At 44.0% G+C, this 24263-nt stretch overlaps 14 protein-coding genes across 14 annotated transcripts in view; all 14 read right to left on the bottom strand.

Moving 5' to 3' along the window:
- Positions 1-737: 737 nt before the first annotated feature.
- LSM04_008758 (uncharacterized protein) lies at positions 738-1098 on the bottom strand (the record flags this gene model as incomplete). The annotated part of the gene is made up of 2 exons (XM_067335700.1): positions 738-863; positions 982-1098. The coding sequence occupies 2 exons, from the start codon at positions 1096-1098 to the stop codon at positions 738-740; spliced, it is 243 nt and encodes an 80-aa protein (XP_067195434.1).
- A 493-nt stretch (positions 1099-1591) lies between these two features.
- LSM04_005404 (Trafficking protein particle complex subunit 13) lies at positions 1592-3241 on the bottom strand (the record flags this gene model as incomplete). Its single annotated transcript, XM_067335699.1, has 1 exon — positions 1592-3241. One exon carries the CDS (start codon positions 3239-3241, stop codon positions 1592-1594), a length of 1650 nt encoding a protein of 549 aa, XP_067195218.1.
- A 471-nt stretch (positions 3242-3712) lies between these two features.
- Positions 3713-5371, bottom strand: LSM04_006407 (WASH1; the record flags this gene model as incomplete). Its single annotated transcript, XM_067335698.1, has 1 exon — positions 3713-5371. One exon carries the CDS (start codon positions 5369-5371, stop codon positions 3713-3715), a length of 1659 nt encoding a protein of 552 aa, XP_067195292.1.
- A 435-nt stretch (positions 5372-5806) lies between these two features.
- Positions 5807-6448, bottom strand: LSM04_002385 (Ribosomal protein L10e/L16; the record flags this gene model as incomplete). The annotated part of the gene is made up of 1 exon (XM_067335697.1): positions 5807-6448. One exon carries the CDS (start codon positions 6446-6448, stop codon positions 5807-5809), a length of 642 nt encoding a protein of 213 aa, XP_067195051.1.
- Positions 6449-6768: 320 nt separating this feature from the next.
- On the bottom strand, positions 6769-7323 carry LSM04_005797 (Nascent polypeptide-associated complex NAC domain; the record flags this gene model as incomplete). The annotated part of the gene is made up of 1 exon (XM_067335696.1): positions 6769-7323. The coding sequence occupies one exon, from the start codon at positions 7321-7323 to the stop codon at positions 6769-6771; it is 555 nt and encodes a 184-aa protein (XP_067195252.1).
- A 505-nt stretch (positions 7324-7828) lies between these two features.
- On the bottom strand, positions 7829-10117 carry LSM04_007876 (uncharacterized protein; the record flags this gene model as incomplete). Its single annotated transcript, XM_067335694.1, has 1 exon — positions 7829-10117. One exon carries the CDS (start codon positions 10115-10117, stop codon positions 7829-7831), a length of 2289 nt encoding a protein of 762 aa, XP_067195383.1.
- A 521-nt stretch (positions 10118-10638) lies between these two features.
- LSM04_008226 (uncharacterized protein) lies at positions 10639-11412 on the bottom strand (the record flags this gene model as incomplete). Its single annotated transcript, XM_067335693.1, has 1 exon — positions 10639-11412. One exon carries the CDS (start codon positions 11410-11412, stop codon positions 10639-10641), a length of 774 nt encoding a protein of 257 aa, XP_067195397.1.
- An 878-nt stretch (positions 11413-12290) lies between these two features.
- Positions 12291-14282, bottom strand: LSM04_001145 (Pescadillo; the record flags this gene model as incomplete). Its single annotated transcript, XM_067335692.1, has 1 exon — positions 12291-14282. The coding sequence occupies one exon, from the start codon at positions 14280-14282 to the stop codon at positions 12291-12293; it is 1992 nt and encodes a 663-aa protein (XP_067194974.1).
- Positions 14283-14718: 436 nt separating this feature from the next.
- Positions 14719-15834, bottom strand: LSM04_001521 (Peptide deformylase; the record flags this gene model as incomplete). The annotated part of the gene is made up of 1 exon (XM_067335691.1): positions 14719-15834. One exon carries the CDS (start codon positions 15832-15834, stop codon positions 14719-14721), a length of 1116 nt encoding a protein of 371 aa, XP_067194998.1.
- Positions 15835-16710: 876 nt separating this feature from the next.
- LSM04_009074 (uncharacterized protein) lies at positions 16711-18417 on the bottom strand (the record flags this gene model as incomplete). The annotated part of the gene is made up of 1 exon (XM_067335690.1): positions 16711-18417. The coding sequence occupies one exon, from the start codon at positions 18415-18417 to the stop codon at positions 16711-16713; it is 1707 nt and encodes a 568-aa protein (XP_067195460.1).
- Positions 18418-18712: 295 nt separating this feature from the next.
- On the bottom strand, positions 18713-20194 carry LSM04_001508 (Atypical dual-specificity phosphatase Siw14-like; the record flags this gene model as incomplete). The annotated part of the gene is made up of 1 exon (XM_067335689.1): positions 18713-20194. One exon carries the CDS (start codon positions 20192-20194, stop codon positions 18713-18715), a length of 1482 nt encoding a protein of 493 aa, XP_067194996.1.
- A 439-nt stretch (positions 20195-20633) lies between these two features.
- On the bottom strand, positions 20634-21617 carry LSM04_007285 (Peptidase S54; the record flags this gene model as incomplete). The annotated part of the gene is made up of 1 exon (XM_067335688.1): positions 20634-21617. The coding sequence occupies one exon, from the start codon at positions 21615-21617 to the stop codon at positions 20634-20636; it is 984 nt and encodes a 327-aa protein (XP_067195346.1).
- Positions 21618-22013: 396 nt separating this feature from the next.
- Positions 22014-22715, bottom strand: LSM04_002087 (uncharacterized protein; the record flags this gene model as incomplete). The annotated part of the gene is made up of 1 exon (XM_067335687.1): positions 22014-22715. The coding sequence occupies one exon, from the start codon at positions 22713-22715 to the stop codon at positions 22014-22016; it is 702 nt and encodes a 233-aa protein (XP_067195034.1).
- A 1011-nt stretch (positions 22716-23726) lies between these two features.
- LSM04_003119 (uncharacterized protein) overlaps positions 23727-24263 on the bottom strand; it is a gene marked incomplete at both ends in the record, with an annotated part of 2091 nt that continues 1554 nt past the window's right edge. The window contains one exon of the mRNA XM_067335686.1: positions 23727-24263. This exon is cut by the window's right edge and continues 1554 nt beyond it. Within this exon, the coding sequence (XP_067195092.1) occupies positions 23727-24263 (537 nt within the window).

The following is a 24263-nucleotide window of genomic DNA, read 5'->3' as shown; positions in this document are numbered from 1 at the left end:
CCACAGAACTCGAGGGGAAGGGAGAACGACGTCATGCCAACACGATGGTTCCCATCGGAAATTGCACATCCCACGACTCATCATTTCTTGTCACGGGATTCACTTATCCTATCGTCTCCTTTGAGGGGGAAAAATCTTCACGTTGGCCCCTTGGACCCAACACCCCGCTGCGAGGAGAGGAACGCCGACACAAACGATCAATTTCCCTATTTCACCTAACGAGGGCTCTCACTAGTGCAGCAAAGACACAAAACAAGAACCGGGGAAGGAAAAATCATACGATAGGAAACCCACCTACACGCACAGCCCCTTCACAAGCCCCCGAAAGAGAAAAAAAAAAAACAAAAAACAAGAATAGTCTAAGTCGTACATTCGTCATGAAGAAGGAACATTGAGGAGAAATAATATTTTACTGTCACAAACCTTGTATTCCCCGCATTCACAAATAAATTCCTATTTTATTTCCCTGATAGTTTTCACCAAAAAAAAAAACTGACGAAATGGAAGTGCTGCGAAGCCCTTTTAACCCACCTCCTGGTCGTGACGGTGAGGATCAGGTTAAAACAAGTGGGCCTCCAAAAACATCTGTTTCTACGCTGTCAGAATGAAACAAGAAAAAAATTTACGAAACATTTAACCCCGGTACAAAGATAGTTTTGCATAATAACACTGGGCTTGATGATTCGTTTTGCAATCTGTCCAAAAAAAAAAAAAAGACCCCATACTGAAAGAAAATACTATTTTCCAAACAATCCATTCCTTCGCGCCAACGTCTTGTCATCATTAGGAAGGACCACAAGTTGTGCATCCACTGGGTTGGTTCGTAGCACCGGTTCATTCATTTCTTCTTCTTCCTTTTGAATCTGTCGCTTTCAGCGGTACCAGCAGTAAATGGGTATAACAATGGCATCGGCAATAGGCACCATAGAAGAGCAAATAATTATAACACCATACTTTAATTTATCGGGGTAAGAAAGATACCCACAAGCATAGTAGATCACCACCGCAGTGCCACTGAGGAGTCCCATGACTTTTACCACGAGTCCCAAGATAAAGAGCCCTTCGGAAGCCCTCCGACGGAAGCAGCAACACAGCCATAGAATGAGTGGAATGGCAAGAGCTGAAACCCCTCCCAAGGCGAAAAAAATGATCCCAATATGGTTACGTCGGTTACCACTTCCGTATAGCTGCTGCCTTCGAAAATCACGCTTACCTGCGAGCCGCCAAGGCCTAGAAACGTGGCATTAGCACCGATGAGAATAATAACACTCACTATGAACAAATTTTGCTCCCCCGGGTAGACAACGCCATACTTTTTCCTTTAATTGCAGAATACTCTCCTCGTAGAACAAACTCAAAAGGAAAAAAAAGACGCAAGAGGACGAACTGAGGGCAGGAAATCAAACATCCTTCCCATATCACTCACTGCAGCCGAGAAGGGTACAGACCGGCACACGGACTGGCATTTTCCCCTTCCACACACAATCCCACACTCCCCACTACATCACAACACAAGAGAAGAAAAAATAAAAGGGAAACAAGACACCCTTTAGCCGAGAAATGTTTCCATCACATCACATAAAGAAAAAGGTCAACATACAAGGAGTTCACACAGAACAGGTGGGAAAAGCTGCTCTTCAGCCTCCACTATAACTGCTGTTCCCGGTGTCATTGATGACAGCGGTGGTGGCTCTGTTGTGACTGGCCGCAGCGGCCACAATACATTCGCCGGTGCTCGGGCATCACAGAGTTCGAGACCTCGCTGCAGCGAGAACCATCCAGACTTCCAAGGCACTAACAAAACACTAAAAGAAATAGATCCTCGTGGTTCAACAAGACCTAAAGGACAAATCAGAGGTCCGGCGTACACGAACGATGGTTTTAACTCTTCTGGTCGCACCCGCAACGCTAAATCTACACGTACTGAAGGATCATAGTTAATAGCCCTACACTCGAGTGTCATTGGTTTTCCAGCTTTCGGTGTTTCTGGCTGTAAACCTACTACAAACATTTCCAGAGTAGGTTGCTTTGCAAGACGTCCAATTCGTAAGACACTACTACATTCTGTTCCACCATCGCCATTGGGGCGACGCCATTTCCACTCTACATGGCCAAGATCCGTTAAATTTGACGATGCCACAGTTACAGACCCACCGGTAGATCGGTGACATAAGGGTAGAGAACGAAAAGCATCCGGTTTCACAAGGAGTTCAAAATAATAGTTTCGTCTGTCTTTTGGACGCATATGCAGATCTTCTATAGCGTCTACTCCTCCACCTGCATAACGCATGCGAAACGCATTCGTATCTTCTTTTCTATCTACTGCGGATTCAGGCAACCACCTAGTAGAAGAATGATCACTTTTAGCAAATATACGATGTGGTGGTGTTAATACTTCAAAAGCCTCTCCACTGTGTAGTTCAACACTTGTAATAGCTAATGGTACTGATGATGTGTTTTGTAAACAAAGAGAGAGAATATACTTCCTTGTAGGCAAAGTAATATTTGACATTACTTCTTGAAGAGTATTTCCTGTGGCACGCAATGGATTAAGCGTATCAGGTTGATGATAAGGTAAAATAGGAACAATATGAAGAGATTTATGTACCTCTGTAATAGCCTTCTCCACTTGAAAACCTGATGACCATGTCAGTCGTTTTGTTTCGTTTACAATATCAAGATACTTTACTACTACACTCAGAGTATGTTGACCTGGTTCTTTCAGCAAAAAATCCACCTTAAATGATGCATTTCCTTTACCCTCTAAGCGAGAACATTCGTAGTTAACTAAAGAAGTACGCTGTTGGGTGGGGTGAAAGGACTCAATACGAAAGAGCAAAGACGAAAGAGGGTAAGTTGCAGCATTGTGAAAACTTAGAAAAGCTCTAAATACTTGGCCCACAAAATGTTTTCCAATGGTCGAAGGCAGTGAAAGAACAGAACCAACACCACATGTGTTTAACGCAACTGCTTCACTTCGTCGTCGATCAGAAGGTGCTACAGCTGCATCCGCAAGAACTTTAGAAGGGTAGTATAGGGGATTGGCGAGGACATCAAATAAAATATCACCTTCTTCTACAAGTTCTGGGGCTGACTCCTCAAATAACTCTGGCCTTCGTAGAACCGTTGCTCGTACTGAGAGAGGACTTGCGAGCACAGCAGGGACATAGCTGGTCGCAGAGTACACTGGAGGTGTAGTCCCACTACCCGTTTTAGGTTCCCCACTGCTTACAGAGGGCATCCAACTTTACTATCAGATATATATATTTATTTTTTTTTCAGAGAGCTGGGGTTAGTGGGGGAAGGGAGAGATGATACAATAATAATAAATATAAATAAAAAACGAGTCTATTTATACTCGTATCTAATGACTTCATGAGTAAAAGAATAGAAGAAGAGAGTTAAATAGAGACAAGAAATAAAAATGAAAACAAACTATATCACAATTGTTCTATTTTTTTTTTCATTCAACTTTATTTAACTCTCAACTAATCTCGATAACAGATATTTCTTTCTTCCGAGAGGGGAAATGAGAAATAACACAAATGACATTACAGATAAACGCCAAACCCAATTCCCCCTTCTTCAATGTGTAGACTATTTGCCAAATTATCCTTCGCGTTTTTTGTTTGAGCATTTGAACTTTACACTCCCTAATCTTGTCTTCTCTCTCATTCCTTCGCAGAAAAAGACAAGATAGATGACGACTAGGTTACCAATCATCATCATCATCAGGGACCTGCAATGGGGGTAACTTACCAGGAACAGGAACAGGAGGAGACGGTGGAGGTGCTCCCGCTGTCGCCTTTGAAGCGTGCTCTGTCAATGCTTCTTTACCAGCGTTTATTACCCTTAAGGGGGTAGGTGGAGGGGTATCGTCATCATCATCTGAGTGCATCCCAAGAATACCTTTGCGACGATTCGCAAGAAGAGACGATAAAGCATCCAAGTGACTCTTTGCAGCCGCCTTTTGTACCGGTCGATTCTCCCCTTTGGGTACTGTTTTCACTGTATTCGGTTTCATCGCCGGAGGTGGCGGTGGCGGTGGAGGTGGCGCGGGAGGAGGATTACCGAGTACCGGGGCACGCTTCGCCACTTGTGCTGTCGGTGGCGGTGGTGGTGGTGGTGGTGGAGCGTTCGGGTTTTTAAAACCAGGAGGAGGAGGCGGTGGTGGTGCTTTACCTCCGGGTATTAATCCTGGCGGCGGCGGTGGTGGGACTGTAAGAGCATCAGCCGATGAGATGGCACCGGAGGGTTGTGGTTTGCCAGGTGGAGCTGTTGGGCCAGAGGTTATGGTTAATCTCTGTTGTTGTTGTTGTTGTTGATAATGATGAGTTCCAGCAGGTGATGCAGTACCGTTTTCTGTAGCCACATCGCCTCCCTCACCTAATCGTCGCTGCCAGCTGGGGGCAATGTTGTCCGCATCCTCTAGTGTGTATGCATGCCAAGCAACTTCGGCAATGCCCTCTAGTGGTAGGTCCTCAGGAAGGTCTTCCATGAGGTTTGCTACCTCTTCCATAAGTGGGACAAAAGCGTACTCATCAGAAGAAAATCGTGTCATGTAATCACGATGTACATCTGCAGCTCCACCAAGTTGTCGTTTATTAGCTACAATACGTTCCTGTCTCTGCTGTGTTAATATATCAAGTTCATGGTACTCCTTGTAGAGGTTTTCACGAGTATTGAATAATAGTAGTGAACTCACACTAGTAAGATTCTGTGGGAGCCGCCCAAGTCCCCTATCCACACCGCTATGATATCGCCATGTCGCCGCTAACGGCATTGCACCAGACAACTCTGCACGCTGCAGTGGATGTTGTGGTTTTATCGGTCGCTGCTCCCCCGCTGTTCCTTCAAGACGTCGTATAGGTCTTTGATAGAAATTGGCCCGTTCTAAATCCCCACGTCGTTGTTGGTGGCCTTTTTGATTAGTACCCAAACTAGCTTCATCATCACCCCCCTGCGAGACTCCTGAATCGCTCTCTGATGATCCACGAGATGGAAGTGCGGGTACAACACGTTGAGGGTGTCGAATAAATTCTCCTCGTAATTCCCACGGAGCTTGTACGAGTGGCAAAGTGCGATGCCGACGCCTTGGAAAACGAGCTTTACTCTTCACTACCATCGCTTCACGACGACCCTGGAGCTGTTCAACACGCGTAGCACATGCTTCAATACGTGATTGAAGTTCTTCCAGCGTCTCACTCGACTTCTGTACCGCAGACTCAATATTACCAAAAACACGTTCACTCGTTCGGTCAAGTTCCTCAAGAGCATTTATGACAGAAAGCATCATTGTGCATCCACTATTTGTCAGTGGTACAGGTACTGCATACCCGTTTACACTTATTGTAGTGGCATCGTTATACATAGATACTAGTGACCTTGAGTCAAAATCTAGAGTACCAAATTATCAACTCTGAATATACGATCGTTATTAGTCTCCCTGACCCACAGTGGGAGACAGAAATAATTCACTCTCTCTATCTCTATCTCTATCTCTCTTTCTTCCTTTTTGACACAAACACACACAGACAGACAGACTCAATTAGAGAAATCTGTGAAGAAAGGTGACAAAACCTGATGAAAGCACACTCACAAAAGGAAAAAAAATAACAGAACAAAAAAGAAAGTAAGAAAGATATAAAATAAGTTGCGAGAGCAGAAGGTAACAAAAAAAAAAAAATAATTAGACAAATTCCTACAACAAATAGAAGGTAGGAACGAAGAGTAAAAAAGAAAAATAAAACACAAAAGGAAAAGAAAAATATTTCTTTGAATCGTGGTTCGTTGCATTGGCTTACGCTCAAGCCATCAGGTTGCGCTGAGTGATCTTGCCCTTTGGTGTGATCAGCTTGACGTGGGTACCGCGCTGCTCAAGCTTGCCGGCATCGCGGAGTGCCTCATACTCAGAGCGGAGGACGTCCGTGAAGCCCCAGTACTTTGATGTCACAATAATCTGGCGACCAGGGAACTTCATCTTGGCGCGGCGGAGGGACTCCAGTGCCTGTGGGATGTAGGTCTCCTTCGTGCGCATGGAGAGCAGAATCTGACCAATGCGGACACGAGCGCAGAGGCCGTTGGGCTTACCATAAGACTGGCGCATACCCGTCTGCAGACGATCAGCACCAGCGCAGGAAAGCATCTTGTTAATGCGAACAACGTGGAACGGATGGGCACGGATGCGCATGTGGAAGGCCTCCTTGTTGGCACGCTTCACCATGTACTTGTTGGCCTGAATACGGGCGGCCTCAAGAGCCTCAGCCGATATCTGCTCGAGTTCTCGGGAAACAACGTGGATGCATAAAGGGAACTCGTCCACTGGGGCACGGCGCTTGCCAATATCGAAGTTACGGATCTTTGGGTCAGGTACACCACGGCAAAAGCGCGACTTTGGGTACGGCTTGTTCTTGCAGAAGCGGTAGCAACGCGAGGGACGGCGAGCCATGACGGAGTAGGTCTCACGACAAACCACTTTCCAGAAATAATATGTGGAGATTGGGAATAAAGACAGAAAGGGAAAAAGTAAAACATAAAAAATAGAGTAGTGAAAATAAAATAATAAACAAGCAACAGTAGAAATTAATTGCTAACCCTCACAAAAAGCACACTTATGCTTTCAAGTGAAAGTATAGCCTCCACAGTAATCAGTCCTTTGTAAATTTATTTTCTCTTAATATTAAAAAAAAAAGTGGAGAGTCCAAATAAATGAAGTAAAAAAAATGACCAAAGTGACTTCACCTTGCAGTTTTATTATCTATCGTTTTCTCACATGGTAAGCTCCAGAATAGCGTTAACGATGTCGCCGTTGTTGTTCTTGAGTGCGCGAATGGCACCGGCACGGTCTGTGTTGCCCTGGGTCATCACCACATTGATCTCCTTCTCGTCCAGGTTGCCGATGTCCTCATCGTTTTCCTCAGCCTTAGCTTCACCAGAGGCAGAAGTCTTCTCAGGTGCAGAAACGGAGGGTGTTGTCGTGTCAACCAACTCCTCAACGTTTGCGTCTGACACAACGCCAGAGACGGCACGGGCGGCGGCTTCCTGAGCCTCTTTTGTGGATTCGCCAAGCTGTGCCTCACCAAAGACAAGGAATGTGTTTGTGCCGGGGAAGCGGTAGAGCTCTGGCTGGTTCACCACAAAGGACATGGACCCGTGCTTGGCGATTTGCACCTTGAATACGTTGGGCTCTGGCTTTAGTCCCATCTTTGCCATGGCCTTGGCGTAGCGCTTCGATTGCTTGGCGACCTGTGGCACTTCGGCGGCCTCGAGGGTCGGGACCTCTTCGTCTTCCACTGGGGGGTTCTGGACCTGTGGGGCGGACATTGTGTGCGTATAACGGTCGGTGTAGATTGCTGGCAAAGCACTGTAATAGGGGAAAAAGAAAGAGGGAAGAAAAGAGGTGTAGATGCAGAGAAGTATAGAGGGAGAAGCAGTTAAGGTATCCATGTAAACAAGGAAAAAAAGAAAAAAGAAAAAACAACAAGGATGAAAACAATAGCAACATCAAACAAACAAAAAAAATTCCACGACCATGCTTTCTTCACAAAAACCCCAACCCCATGCAGATAACTGGCTTCACGTAACGTACTCCGCATTTCTTCCGTTTCTCCCCTGAATATCATTGCGGCCAAGCAAGAAACGTTTTTTTTTTTTTTCTTCATTAATTGTTCCAGTATTTTTACTCTACATCTCTCCAAAGGGGGAAAAAGCACAATTCTGACTCCCGGTCCGCGAAGTAAGGAGAGAGAAACATTCATCACTGAATCCCAATTCACACACTCCTCTATGGAGAGTTTAATAACAAACAAAGAAAGAGAGGAAAAAACACCTACTGTTTGGAACGATGACGAGACGACGACTTTGGACGTTGCTTCTCCAAATGAGAAGACCTTCCTGACGGCTTGGTTGCAGTTGCAGTTGTTGCCGCCGCTGCCACCGCTGCTGTAGTTTGCAAGCCTTCCTTTTTCTGAGGAATGTGTTTTCCAGCTGGAGACTTTGTTCGTTTGTTAGTAATATTTTGTTGTCCTCGTTGTCCCTCAGGAGATTTAGCACCTAAGGAAATCACTTCGTTGTTTGGACGGTGCGAGCGCTTGGAATTACCTTTCTGTGTTTTACTACCACCAACACCACCATGAGGAGGTGAACGTTTAACATTAGGAGAATCAGGCGTTGCTTTTTTTAGATGAATAGGAGAGTTGCCTGCTCCTCCCTTTTCTGTCACCTTATCTGAAGCAAGATTTCCTCCTTTCGAGACTGGAGGAAAAGTGTATGAAGGGGAAATGACAGGACGCGTTGTGACTTTAGGTATATTCGCTACCGGGAGTACTTCAACTGTACCCACAGCAACAGCAACAGCCATATCATGTGAAACATCATGAAGGTGTCGAGAAATATCATCGTGCAAAATTGGTGGTTCGTCTGTATACATTACTTCTTCATTTATAATTGGATCCTTGGGTATGTCTTTAACATATTCACCATTGTTGCCAAAAGGTGGAGATATTGGCTCCCCCTCTTCCTTAGTATCTTCAGAAGCACCATTACCGTAGATTGGCGTTTCCAATTCATCTCCTCCTCTTCTCTTTCCAACGTTTTGTAGAGAGGCGGAGACGTTCTCAGACATAAACAAAATAGCATCAAGTTTCTTCGGGTGGTTTCCTTTTGGTTCTTCTTCTTTTTCTTCAACACGATTATGATGAGGCAACAACGATTCCTCCCCATTGCGTCTCACAGAAAACATTATATCGCTTTCATTTAAATCTAACTGCCTTCGCAGACGCAACATATTATCCAAATCAACTTCATTCTTTTCTTCTTCTTCACCAACTCCGCGTGCACAATTGAAAAGCTGTTCGCAATTCCACAAACTCACAGGAGGGTTATACTGTATTGCAGAGGGGCTAGGGGACTCAAAAACACCAAATTTAGTTTCTGAATCTGACTGTGTGTGACGCCACCTTCTGCCACTGTTACCAATCAATATATGTACGTTAGTGGAAGAAGACATTTCAGCAACAAGACGTTGGGCTGCCAGAGACTCTTCATTGCGTCTTAAATCAATCACTTCTAGAGAATTAACTTGCCCTGGTACCTCTTCATTACTCTGTTTAAGAAGCTCAATCAAACATTTACGTAATCCAACGAGGGACATATTGTTGTGAGATAAATTTATTTGACGAAGTGAACTGCAAAAAACGAATTGTGCAGGATCAGGGGGAGGTAAAGTTTGATCAGCATTTTCATCACCAGCAGAAACGGAAATAGTACTACTATCAGTGGTATCTGTTGTTGTCGCATTAGCAAGAGTAGATGGAGGGTGAATAATTATGCGACCCCCACTGCTTACTATCCCTTTTGTTATTGGTGTGTCTTGCAAACTCCTTGAACGTGTCGAGAAGAATGAGTGCTGACCACACAAGCGTGATACCGCCGAATGATGATGCAGTGTACGCCCCATGTGATCTATGATGTCCCGAACAATCCACGGGCCACTCACATCATCCAGTAATCCATGCTGAAGATCCACAAGAAAAAGTTCATGCCGTAACTGAGAATTTTCTTTGCTTGGGGTGTTGGGACGCGTTCTAACGAGATCGCCCGGTACCTCGGTATCTTTAAGAGTATTTACAGCCTTGTCTAACATGTCTGTAATAGAAGGCTCCTTAAGAAGGAGGACAAATTTAGATAAAAAAATAAAAAGACTCTGTGTAAACAGATAACGTTGTTCCGCCGTATACAAACGCTGTCCTATACACACAGAGGGGTCCACTACCAGTCCAATTCGTCCTGCACATTGTGAGCAACGCAGCTCTTCATGTAAGAAGAAGAAAGAATTTGAATCTCGAAAATCAAGCATAGAGAGAGTTTGTGGGCTACACTCAGCTACCAAAAGTCGAAGTGGTGCTGCAGCTACTGTAGGAGATAATGCAGTACCATCAGATAAAGCTATAAGAGTTTGTGGATTAAAACTATTCCCCTCCACAAGTCTCAATTCGGTGTATGAGTGCAAAATATCAGAACCTTCTTTTCTTTCATCGCTTGAATGTAGTTGCTGCTCATGTAAAAGGTCAGCCACTGGGACGCAAGCTCGCAAAACAAGAGAAAGATCGTTTCCCATAATTAATTATTCCTAAGAAAGAAAGAAAAAAAATTTACTATAGTAACACCCAACGATTTTTTTTTTCTTTATAAATATTCTATTCCTTCTTTTCTACCTTTGTTGTTTGTTTGTTTGTTTTTTTCCTTCAGATTTTTTTGTACAATTTTCTTTGTTTTATGGCAACTTCTTGACTACGTATTTGTACTTGAAACGGGTATGGTGTACTGCCTTTAGTACTCAGAGATGTCAAGAGAAGAAAAGATTTAAATCTATTTTGCTTATTTACAAAAACAGAAAAAAGAAAAAAAAAATATGTATATATATAAACATTTTTTTTTCTCTTTTATACAACCCCTCCACTTTCACTCAAAAGAACTTCTCCACTCTATGAAATGTATAGGGAATTTGTTTCAAATACAATTGTGTACATTGTACCTCTCCTCATCATCACTCAAACAAGCAAACGGGAGAAGAATAAGAAAAAAAAAAATGAAACAAAACAAAAGAAAAAAAAACTCATACACATACACATACAGACACTAGAGAGCGTATTTGCGCTCCGTGAAGTACGTATGGCGTCCAAAGCGTGAACGCCCTTCAACTGGTTCCACTGGCGTCTTACCATGTACCGTCATGGTGCAACCTGTCTCTGGGTTACCTGTATACAGCGTGATAGGCTCATCTGAGAGGTAATCATTACGTAGTCCATCAATAACAGGAAGTTCCTCCTCGCGGCAGTGTGACCTGTGGTACGTAGTAAGATAAATACTATCACCATCCGTCGAATCACCGGAACGGAGCTGCCGCTGCTGTCGCTGTGTATCCTCATTTTCCTTCTCTGTACGTGCTGCGTCGAGTGCCACTTCAAGAAGTACACGACTGCGTACACCCATGTCAGGACGCCGTAGACGACAGACGTCAGCGTTTTCCTCACAGTAGTCATGACGCTGTGTTGTCTCTAGAAGCCGCAGATGAGGATTTTGTGCATCTGCAGTGAGATAGGGAGTTGATTGATAGCCGCCAGTGTATCGACCACGGCCATCCTCACGTATTACATCGAGACTTGCCCGCAGTACCGCCGATGTAGCCAACTCTTCTGCCTGTACAGTACCGGGCAAAAAGTGCGGCTGTGCGAGGAGATCATCCTCGAGGGCCTTCTCTTCTTGCCAATTACCGCAGAGAACTTTACGTGCATGATAGGCGCCATCATCGTGACGTGCTCTATTGTACCGCTTTTCCTCAATCCATGTTCCACCGGGGCTGCAGGTGTCAATAGGGACGTACGGCTTGCGGCTGCGACCCAAAGACGCCATGTATATATATATATATATATATATATATATATACTTATTCTTCTTTTTTCTTTTCTTTTTTGTTTAGTCTTTATGTTCTACTTTTTTTTTCTTTTCAATCTTTTTTCCTTTCTATTTTTACCACTTTCTTCAGTGGAAAGTGGCAAGCAAAAGAGAAAAAGAGAAACCAAAGAAACAAAGTGGTGTGACGGAGAAAAAAACAGAAACAATTTTCTTTTTTGCTTTACTTCACGCACCCCCGCACAGAGAAAGATACATAAACACACTTCATCGTATTTTGACTTTTCTTTATATTTATCAATGTTCATTTACTAAAAAAAAAAAGGAAAAGGGATATTTAAAAACTTTTTTTTCTCTTGTTCGCCTCTTTTTTTTCTTAAAAGAAGAAATCACCTCCTATTTTCTCCACTTTGTATTCCGATTCGACTCTGTTTTTTTTTTTTAACTTTCCCTTTTCCTTCTTTTTTTTTCTCTCTGGTTACGCATGGGAAGGAGTTCGCAGGTCCAATTCCCTCGTTCCCAAACTCACTGTTCCTGAACCTCGCCTGCCTGCCACCTCATTTTTTTTTTTTTCTCTCTTTCTTTCTTTCTAGCTTTTTTTTTTGCTTCATTTCTCTTAAACGTAATAAAAACAAGAGCAGTCATCGTACAGCACACACAAAGAAAAGAAAAATTAGGTACAAAAAAAAAAAGAAAAACAACGGATCGATGAGAAAGGGGATATGACCAAGAACTTACTGCAATGCTCCACTAAATCGCCTCGTCCACGCGACCCTAACCCTAATCCATTCTTTCCCTTATTTTTTTTTCTTTTTCTTCATTTTCTTCCGCTTCAGTGTGGCAAACAACGAGGATTATTTGCAGTTGTGTCTGATTGATCAGCGCACCCACTTTGGCAGTCGTTTGTATGGATTGGCAGCCTTTTTCTCTTTCACTTGCCGCCCACTCGCTGCTGCCGCTTCGCGTCGCGCCTGCAGCCGCTTGTTCACCACGCCGCTGCCGTCCGCTGTTTTTGCGATGCGACCCTCCTCGAGTTGTTTTGCCTTCGCGGCGAGCATTCGTTCGCGCCGTTCGCTTCCCTGTACGACGCCGTTCACCATCTTGTAATAGCGCGCAGCCTTCTTGCGTGCGACCTGCAGTTGCATCTTTCGTGTGGCGGCCTCCTGTCGTCGCACTTCTCTGAGTTTGCGCTTCAGCCGCTGCTCCTCCGGTTGTGCCTGACGGCGGGCCTCGCGGGCCTTTAGCTGCGCCTGCCGCCGGCGGGCCACCGCCTCGTCCGTTGGGGCGTTCATCGTGTTCATCTCCCGCTGCTTCTTCACCTTCAGCGCCGACAGTTTGCTGCGCCGCACGCTCTCCGTCACTTCCTCCTCCTCCCACTTTGGGCGACGGCGGGCCTCCGCGAGTTCATCGCCGGAGAGAGACACATCATCGTCCGCGTCCATCTCGGGCAGTGCCACGTGCTCCTCATCACTGGCGTCATCCTGCAAGAGAAGCTCCGCCGCCTTTCCCTCCGGATCCACAGGGGTATACCGGGGATTAATAAGAGAGCGTATTTCATGTACGCGTTTGGGTACATAGGAGACTATCTTGGGGTGCTGCTTCTTCGCCTCTTCCACTGCAGCAATGTCCTCTGCACTGTTGGTGATGGCCACTGTGAAGGGCGAAACATGTGGTGGAAGTTCCTCACCAAGGCGGTATCCATTAGGTGGAAGCAGCATACGGGCATTAAGACAATCAAAAAGGTACTGCGGTTGCACATACTCAATACGATCTACACGGTCAAATCCAGGAGGTAATGCAGGGCGATCCACTACAAAGTGTGTAATATTTTCTGGTGCATAAACTGTGGCGACTCGACCACCACATGCTTCAATGACGAGAGCTGCATGCTTAAAAGGGACTTCACGTGATACAAAAAATGTCAAACCCTCAAAAACAGAACGAACCTTTCGTAATTCTTCTTGCATAAGTTCTGCTTTGCTATATGCGTCCTTTTTGGCACCACTAGACTCCTGCACAGTTTCTTTACCAGCTGCAGTGAAATCTTCTGCGTTTGCGTTAATTTCATCATCCTCAGCTTTTTGTTGTTCAATTATATCACGCTCGAGATCGTGCTCTAGCTTAAATAAGATAAAGCGCATAAGTTCAAGATAGAATTCGAGAAAACTGAGGGTAATGTATTGCTGAATTCCAGATGGAAACTTGTGTGCATACTCATGAGGACATAACCAGCGAACACGTTCTCCACGTACAATAGCCTCATAGTAATATCCCTTAATAGAGATAAATCCCTTTGTTAGCACACGGGCTCGTGCCACATACCGTGACCACCGTTCGCTGATTTCCTTAGCGCGTTGATGCAAACCCGTTGTAAGTGCGTGATGTGTCTCAATGGTAGACTCACTCGATACTTCTGGTCCGAGAAAAGAGTAGAGGGCGATCATAGACATGGCATCATCAATATCCCGAACTGCGTCAAGAAAAAATGGGTAACGTTCTTTAATAGTTGCCACAAGACTGTAACGGGGTTTTACCTTACTGCTGCGGAGCGTTTTGAGATCCTCTACGAGTCCCATTGCCTCAGCACGGCGTACTTTCTTTTCCCACGCGCGGTGTGCCATAATACGTTCAGCGATGTGATCACGCACCAACCATTTAATCTCACGTGCGAGGTAGTACTGCTTATCATTTCCACTTTGCTTCTGTTTACTGCGGGCGAGGGCGCGAGGGTAAATGCCCTTGAGGATGCAGAGACGGCGGAACTGAATAGAATCCACCTGCAGCATGCGTGTTGCTTGCATACGCGTGACGTACTTCTTACGAAGGCGCTCCTTCTTCACGCGCTTTGCCCATACTTGCTTGCGGTGCATAGTGAATCTTCTGTGTGTGTGTGTTTTTTTTTTTTAGGTTCCTCACCGCGAGTCCTGGCAAAGTGTAATACAACAGCGAAAGCAAAAAGAAAAAAGAAAAAGAAAAGAACAACGGCAACAAGAAAACAAAAAAAAAAATACTAATAATAATGAATACATTAGAAGGAATAACACATACAAATATAAAACAATTCTTTTTTTTTTGTTTTTTCTTTCTTCTTCTTTCTCATCACCTAATATAGGTGTACTTGTGCATATGTATGTTGCACTCTTTTTTTCTTTCTCTTTCGTCTCACGTTCATGAAATCAAATGGAGAGAGAGAAAAAGAGAATCAATGAATCAAACACAGTAAAGTTTCCTCGTCCTGCTACTGCTGCAGATACCCTCAGTAACCTTGCTCTCTTTCTTTCTTTCTTTCTCTCTGAGTACCATGAATCATTGGAGTTTTTCTCTCGTCTTAGCCTCACTTTCATTATCCTCTTCCTCCTCAACCACCTCTACTTCCTCCTCGGCCGTTTGTTGATCCTTAGTTTCACGCATACATTGACTCGGATTGCCTTCTGTATCACGTGTTTTCTCCATTCTCCACTGTTCTCGTTGTATTTCCTCAAGTGCAGCACTTTCAATACGCATACGACGTTCATGCTCACATCCCGGGTAAATACCATCTTCAAACTTGCGATCGAGAAGTTGTGCATCTTCCACATTATCTGAAATAAACGTATAGGGTGGAGTAAAGGTGGTATACAAGTATGTACTTCGAGCTTCCAGTGATGGATAATCATCGGACCAATCACTCATTGTGCTAAATCCTTCTAATGGGACTACATGGTTTGTATCAGGTATTCGTCGGGTGAAAAGAATACCATTAAGATGATCAAATTCATGGAGGGCCATTCGTGCCCGCATTTTATCAAGCTTAACTTCAAAAGGACGTCCATCAGCATCAATAGCCCGCACTCGTACTGTTGCTGGTCTTTCAATGTAATGCATCAAAAAACAACAGCTAGCGCATGGTTCCCATGCAAAGCATGTCTTTCCTTCATGTCGAAGTTTTGTTAACCATTCTGCCTCCGCTTCAATAAAGGAAACTCCATGGTTTTTTGCCATTGTTTCAACTTCCAAAGCGTCAACATTAATAGGATTAATAAATACTGTTCCATCAAAAAGGGTAAACATCTGCACATTCCACCCAATCTGTGGAGCACAGAGAGATGGATACTGATAATAGTGTCGTGCGGCATGTACGCGTTTAATCATATCTGCATATTCACCACGTTGAACGTGTTCAGGTGGCAATGAGTACTGTTTACACCAAAGTGATCGGGCGGGGAGTTGCACAATGGGATGCTCAACAAACACACTACTACTCCCTGGTGTGTAGGCGCTATGAGAGTCTTTTCCCTGTGTACGTCCGTCATTACTTGTCGGACCTGATGCGTTCATCCGCACAGCAGAGCCCAACACTGCGAGTCCAACAGAGCAGTAGCCAACACTACGACGACGAATAAAGCAATTTCGCCGATATGCGCGACATGTTCGAGTTAACATGTCACAGACTACCACCTAACAAAAAAAAACAAACAAACAAATAATAATAATAATAATAATAATAATAATAATAATAATAACGGAATCAAGAAGAGATTAGAGGAAGAAAAAAAAAAAAACAGAAAATACAGTAACAAAATAAATGATACAAGACACATCCGTTTGGCTTAACCAAAACTCCCTTTTCTGTGTTTCCTCATCATCATTTCTCCTATAAAGAAATGTTGACGACCTGTGCATACAGGTAGATTCACACAAATACGCACACTCATAGTACTCGTAGTGACGCTCAGCGTACAGAAAAAAAAAAGGAAAATACTGACTCGAAGCGGTACAGGAAAGTACAGTTTAACTCTCTTCCCCACCCTCCTCCTCTTGCCCTCTCTCTTAAAAGAGAAAAGGAACAGAAATGCGACAGGGTAAGATTGTTTGAGTATTCGTAGGAAAGAAAAGATAAATAAGTGGTTTCTGAGTCTTAATGAGTTGTGAGAAGCAAAGAAAAAAAAAAAACAACAATAACAACAACAAAGAAGCCAAAAGTATTAATCATAGTTGGTGATATCAAGCACAGGGACACAAAGATGTATTTAATGACCTACATGATATGTAACGTGTCTATATTGCCCACTATTTTTTTTCTTCTTTAAACTTCCTTTTAACCCCTCTCTACATTTTTTTTCTCATTTTTTTCCTTTTTCATTTCTTCTTTCCTTCCTTCTTTTATTCAAACTTTTATGCTTCTTTCCGCAGCAAAAAAAGAAAAAAAATACGGTGCATTATACCGTCTCGTTAGAGATAACATAAACATGTTACCCAGTACAAATACATGTAAAGTAAACATCATCTGCTTACATCCGATCTAGCCTACCTTATCGTCTATGCCCACGAGAGAACGTTATGCATTTGGGTCGATCTTAACTGCGCGTTCTGCTGAGTCAAACGCGGGGATTGAATCGCTTCTCCACCACCAAAGATAACGTTAGAAGGAGCAGAGGAACGACCCGGTACACGTGCACGTCCTGTTCGTACACGGGGTGACACCAACAAATCACTACTGCGCTGGTTATGCCTTAATCTCTGATGTTGTTGCTCATCTTCATCCCACATAGCCGATGTTGTACATGAGGCTGTTTCATAAGAAGTACTTACATAGGACTCTGCACCATCTTTTCGCCTTTGACTACCCCTACTACTAACACTTCTTCGTGATGAATGAGGTTGTTTAGCCTCTTTTATATAGGTTGATGAAACAACACTGCCAGTAGAAACACTGCGTAAGCTGCTGCGTTGACTTGAACTCTGACGTCCTCGTGTACGACTTACCCTTCGACCTTCTTCTTCACCAAATGGTGCGTTGCTCTGTCGCTCTGTGACACATTTACTGCTTGCTTCACTTCGTCGACTAGATCTCTGTCGTCTCGAAACTCCATCTCCGTCTTCAGTACCATATGGATCGTTAGAAGGAACAGACGCAGATCGAGATCTGTGAGCCATATGCTCACGACGTTTTCGAACACCAAAAATATCATTATCTGCGGCTGCTGAGTGAGTTCGCATTGCATTTGTGAATCGAGCCGATTGCCTTCTCGGGGGCAAAGTTAGTTTGGGTTGTGTTGACTCAAATGCCTGTACGGTTTTAATTGTACGTACACCATGTCGAGTTACAATTTCCCCAGTTAACGGTTCCCGTGCGAGTAAATCTCTCCCCAAATGATCCGATGAATGATTGGGTACCAGGCGTTTACCTATTCGTAGGGGTGTATGACGTGGGGTGTTAACGTTGCCTTCAATTCCGTTGTTATCGTTTCCACCGAAAAGCCAAAGAGCAGATCCACTCTCATCGCAATGGCGGTGACCGCGACCTTTTGCTGGGGATTTCGCTTGGTCCTCTGCGTTAAGCAGGAAGCGCGCTAAAGACCCAAGTCCATCATTCTTCTTTTCATCAGACGCTGATGGTTTTCGCGGTTTTGGTGTTGGGGGAGGATCAAAGATGTGACTTTCATTCATCTGCTTCCATCTTGAAGGAGTGATGTGTTTCGTGATGGGAACCAGTTCAGGATCCACGCGATGTTGCGTTTCGTAGAGAAATCGCAAGTCGTCCTTTTGTGAAAGATCCAGACGATACATATCTGGTCGAATGTCTGTCAAGGGCCCTCCTTGACGCAGTAGGTGTAACAATTCATCCCGTGTAAGAGATTTTTGTCGCTCGCGTGAATTACCTCTACCGTTGCGTGATTTCTCGTGTACTCCGTTTGAAACTCGGAGAGGCGTACCTCTCACCTGGTCAGAACCGGGGCTTTTCGTAAAGGCTCTGGAGCTGTTACTTCCAGCGCGTTGAGGACGACATTTATCCCCTATGCTGCCACTTCTGTCACGATTACGTGCACTTGTGGGAACAGCCTTACGACCACGCATATTATCTTTCATATCTCCAGATCTTAAACTTCCTTGTGAGTAATGTTCCCCTGAGCCATTTCCCAAACTGCGTGAACGGAGAGAAGCTCGTCTCGATGTGTGTAGTTCTGGTTGTGTAGCCACACCACGGCCTGATCCAACTGAGTTTCTTCGAGATTTCTCAGACATTATGAATCACACACCTTTTTTTGTTTGTTAAAAAAAGGAAAAATTCGAAAAGAAAAACATATATATATATATATATATATATATATATATATATACGTATATAGATATATGGAAGAAATCAAGCAATAATAATAACAACATTAGTAATTAAAAGGAAAGATTTATCCCCCTTTTTTCGGTTTTCTTTTTCGGTTGCGCTAGCAAACAGTCTTTTCATAGAGAAAAGAAAAAAAAGCGTATATATATATATATATATATATATATATATATATATATATGCATAAAAACACCCGTCTCACAGTGAGTTTCGACGTCTTGGTTTCTTCGTGGAATTATTCGATTCAACCGGTGGTCCTTTTGAGTTTGTTCCCACAGCGACGAACTGAAGCTGCCGATTCGAGCGTGAGGAGTGTTTTGCTGCACAAGAAGAACTAAAGGTTCCATCGCTGGCACGGCAGCCCGATCCAGCTGTCAATCCAGAGCGTACGACATAAGAAGAGAGGTGTGAACTGTTTGTCTCATCATCCATGTCCCACAGTGATGCGGCTGTGGGGAGCGGGGTGCATCGCTGTGTGGTGGCGCGGCTTGCTGCGGAAATTTCGATTCCGGTTCGTGTTGTGGTGGCGGCGGCGGGGTGTGTGAAGTTTGTGGCAGTAGTTGTGTGCGTGATGGCGGTTGTGTATTCCCACGCGTCTGGCGGCATTCCCGTGACGGTCTCAGCAGCGGCCCGCAGTGAAAGAAACCGCACGTCGGCGGCGGCCGGTCGCTCCACCGGGACTGCGAGTGTTGCGTGATAACTGCCGCCCAACGGCACTGCGGGTGTTATGTTCGGCACATCCACATACGCCACCCCTGCCTCACTACTACTTCTGTTGGTGTTGGTATTATTAGTGTTGGTGTTACTGTTGCCCCCACCCTTGCTGCTTTTGCGGTTGGATGTGACAATAAAGGTGTGCAGCGGGGATGTTGCGGCGGTGAAGTTTCCATCGCCGCTGCGGGTCGGAGCGGAGGTTTCAGCATCCCGCAGGAGCGATGGAAACTTCAGGCGGATACCCACATGGAGACGTTTTGGTTTCCCCGCCGTATCGTACCAGCTACCCTTCCAAAGCCACGGTGGGATGCGTGTTGGTACCAAAATAGGGCCACTGTAATCGGCGATAAATGCCACCTCGTCCTGTACAGTCCTCGCAAATCGCTGGTACTCCAAGTGACTGGAATTTACATCCCATTGCTGGAGTTTGCGTAGCCCCATAATGGCTAGACCAACAACTTGGCGACCATCAAGACAATGAATATATAATGGATGCTTTTCTACGTTAATAAGAAGTTGAAGAAGTTCGCTCATATCGGTTGGTAATAACTGTGCCTCACCCTTGTATCGCTCAACCCTAATATGACGCAATATGATACCCTCTGCATTGGCAAATGAACTTAGGTCATATGTTGGCTCTTCTGGTGTCAGTGACACAATGGTACGTAATCCCAGATCACGTAAAAAAGGAAAATTCCGCAAGGTAGGGTAAGCACCACGGTAGATTCCTTCCTCCACAACGGCGAAACGAAATGGTGGCACAACATCTAGGAGGGCGGGATCTATTAGTAAACTATTCTCCTCATCAATGGCACTGTCGTTCGTCGTATCTGCCGTAGCACAAGTAACAGTATTGGTAGTATTAGTAGTTGCTGTGGTTGTATTAGTAGTAGTAGTAGTAGTACTAGTACTAGTACTAGTAGTAGTCACACGATCTTTTCTCCGTGACGTCGTCAAGTTAACCATGCCTTGACTCGCACCTTACGACACGCGTACGCGCACCTTCTCTCTGTACTTGCCGCAGGCAACAACAGTGAGAAGGTTCCTTGTAGGTAAAAGCAGAAAAAAAAAATACACGGGAAGAAAATGGAAAGAAGGGGAAAAAAAAACAACACATATGCATACATAGGTAAAGAAATAAAGAAAAGAAAAAAAGAATGAAAACCTAGAAATATCGAGATCAAGGAAAAAAAAAGAATTGTTCATCTTAATCATGAAAAATAGAAACAGGAATTACTTTTGCTACAATCATCCATTTTGAAATTCCTTGAATTGTCTATTTGAGGAAGAAAAAATTATAGATGAATTACTTCTGTAGTTACCATGTGAGACGCACAATGGGCCCCAACAAAAATAGACAAACACGAAAACAAAACAGAACAAAAATAATAAAGTTTTGGTCCTGCTATAGTGCTGCAGTGAGTTTGTCAAGTCCCAGCATACGTGTTGGAAGGGCCCAGAAGACGTACGCCACAAGTGCACCACCTGTAGATGCACCGTGCTCCTCTGGTTTTGTTGTAAATATACGCCAGACGTCAATAACCATCACAAATGCCGTGAGTACTAAGAAAGGCACAGGTGGTTGTTGAATAAAGTTAAGATGACGGAAAATGAGACCCTCAACACCCACAAGACCGAGAATAAAGGGATTAGGACCATAACACCGTCCACGTACTTCTAGCGGATCCATACCATAGTACAACTCAAATTGTTGTCGTGCAATGTGAATAAAACTTCCACCAAGTGTGCATAGTGCCGCGAAGAATGTCATACGAGTATTTCCAAGGAAACCCAACATTGTATTTCCAAACTGCCATAACAACCAGCAATCAATAAGAAGTTGAAGAAGATTTTCTTGGTAAAAAGCGTTGGTAAAAAGAGGATATATTTTCCAAGCATTTTCATGAGAGAGAGTAAAATGTTCAACAATGAAGTCTCGTACATCATCGCTTCCTGAGAAATTCATAAGTAGGTAAGTAATGACGTTAGCAAGGAAAAGGAGCATCACCACATTAATTGTATGAAAAGGTGGTGGAAAAGGCAAATATCCAGGTCCAGCATTTCCTGAAAATGGATCTTCCTGCTCCTGCTCCTGTTCTTCCTTTTTTTCCTCGTACTTTCCCACCTCGTGAAAACCAGCGAGTTGATCATTTGGTTTTTTCCCTTCTTTTAGAATAGATGTGCTAGAAAATGCACGACAAGGATTGCGACATGCACTCGTGCTCATCCGGTGTTGTAGCTGTTGCTGTGCCTGGTAGAGCGCAAAGAAAGTGCGGTTCGCTGATCCGTCAAGTGAGATACCGCGCTTCTGCATGAAGCAAGTCGCCACCTTCGACGGCATGCGAGCACCCCTGGTTCTGAATAGAAAAGCACCTGGACACTGCAACATTGTCTTTCACGTCCTATTGGTGAGAAAATGGGATTGTATCACCTTCTTTACAAACCGTACACAGACACAGAGAGGCATTAACAAAAAAAAGAAAAGGAAAGAAAGAAAAAAAAACGAAAGAAAATAATAGTCATAAAATAATGATAAAGAAATCATTGTAGAAGTTACAGACTAATGAAGGAGTGAACCAACCTATAGGTTGCACACCATCCTAGTACAAATTCCTCTTTTTTTCTTTTTTCTCATTTTCATGTTTTTTTCTTTCGTTTTCGCCCTTGTTGCTCTCTTCATTTTTCAGTCTTCTTCCTCTTATTCTTTTTCTTCTTGTGTATATACACGTGTATGTGTATTTGTAAGAATGTGCAGCTCTGCACAATACCTCCCCACACACCCGTCTTACTTTCCACTCTCCTCCTTTTTTTTGTGTGACTCTTCGGCATTTCCCTGTTGTGTGGCCAACGCCCGTCGCCGCTCCTCCAGCAGTCGCAGTTCGAGTGCATCGCGGTGGAGCACATCCCGCAGCCGCATACGCCGCAGTTGCATAAAGTTCATTTTGCTGCGAATGACGGGATTCGCCACTCCGCGAATGCGGCCGAAGGCGGCGGGGAGCTGCGCGGCCAAATCGGCAAAGTCCACGTGCTCCGGAACGCCGATGAGGGCGCGGGCCTCGTCAAGATCGAGGGCGTCCACCCGCACAACGTGCCGCACTCGCCAGAGCTGCCGCCGCACTGGCGGGATATCCGGCACGATGGTTGTTTGTCCTTTATACTCCAGCCGCAGTTCCCGCAACACGCGGTTAATCTCCCACGAGTGCTTGAAGGGATGATCGTCGCAGTGCACAATGAAGATGTTGCCAACGCAGCGGTACGGACCAGGGGCTATGCATGTACCCGACACCGCACTATTCCCACTCTCACTGCTACCCGCACTATTACTGTTACTGGCACTAGTATTAGTAGTATTAGTGTTAATGTTAGTATTAGCGGTAGTAGTGTTAGTACTAGTGGTAGAGGGTAATGGTTTTGACATCATGATTGCTGTGGTGTGGAATACATGACGTCGGTGCATCAGTTGCACGGGCATCCACACACGCCGCATTTCTCTTTTTTTTTCCTTTCTTTCCTTCCTATACCACTATAATAATAATAATAATAATAATAATAATAATAATAATAATAAATCACCAGATGGGGGAAAATAAGAAAAAGTGAGAATAGCAAAGAAAAAAAAAACAGAATCCAGTGTGTATGTATATATACATAGACAAACTAGAACATTAAACCAGTGAAGGGATAGTTGCAAAGAAAAAAAGGAACAGAGAGAAAAATAAAAAAACAAAAGAAAAACGTCTATTTCATTTGTTCCACTTGCATCACCAGCATCATGGAAATTCAACGAAAAAATCTACTTCTGTTCTTTTGCACTTTGTTTCCTACCACACCCTTCTTATTTATATTAATGGTCCAAGTCACTGAGAGAAGACGATCGTTTTACGCTTCAACAGGGACAATTTTAAAGGGGGGGAGGAGGGGGAAGGAAAAGAAGAGAAAAGATGAAATTGAAAAGGGTTAGTAATATACTTTTAGACTACCCTCCCTCCTCTCATTCTTTAAAAATAAAAGTAAAAAAAAAAAACATAAATTAAACAAAAAGAAAGGGAATGGGCGATCAAAAGGAAAAAAAACCCTGGAAAAAGAAAGGAAGAAAAAAACAAGACGATATAACTCTCAACATCTTTTTTCCACCTTCACCTTCTCCATGTTGAGTGACAATGAATTACTTTCCCTCATGTTCTTTTTTCTTGTTATTACCGTTCTTCCTCTTGGTTTTGTAGAGGAAATGCAAAGAACAGTACAAAGCTGAGAATCGGTCGTTTTTCTTAATGAATAATTGCATAGGAATATGGAGAAAGAAACAAAGAGTCCCTATGTAAGATCGCTTAATAACCCAAATATACATATGGATATATGAATATATGAATATATATATAAAGGACAAATACAAAAAAAAAGAACAAAAAAGATACAGAAAGGGTGGTAGCACCACTACAAAGAAAAACACACATACAATTACCCTGGAATAGAATATATAACTCCTACTTTTTTCTCCTCAGTTAGTGTCCAACGATCCACTATCAAGCTCTTCGCGTTCACTGGGAAGAGAGTCCTGATTCGCCACATTACGTGCAGCAACTGTTAACGTAGGTGATGCAGGCATACCCAAGTCATCCACCTCCCCTGTATACACATCTTCTTCATACCCTTCTTCATCATCATCCTCCTCATATTCTTCGTCATCATACTCATCGTACTCTTCCTCCTCATCCCAGTCAGAATCCGCAATGATAACGCGTCGTGGTTGCTTGTTCTCTGGTTTCTTCGCCAAGCCCACATCATCCGGGCTACCATTTCTGTCATCCACCGTAATGGTTTGTGTTACCGTCGCACATGAAGCGGCACTACGCGTCGAAGACGAAAGCTGTCTGTAGGCTGTAATATCTTGTAACCGGGTGAAATTGGGCAACGTACTCCGAGGAGATTCAACACTCTCGCCCGACGGAGGGAGTCGATTATTCCTACTTTTGCTTCCACTTTCATGGTTGACTGTACCATTCAAAGCACCATTTGCGCTACTAGAACTAGTATT

This window comes from Trypanosoma melophagium (assembly GCF_022059095.1).
Source record: "Trypanosoma melophagium isolate St. Kilda chromosome Unknown ctg1segment0, whole genome shotgun sequence".
Classification (NCBI taxonomy): domain Eukaryota; phylum Euglenozoa; class Kinetoplastea; order Trypanosomatida; family Trypanosomatidae; genus Trypanosoma; species Trypanosoma melophagium.
The sequence above is the reverse complement of the archived record's forward strand: the minus strand, read 5'-3'. Positions and strand labels throughout refer to the sequence as shown.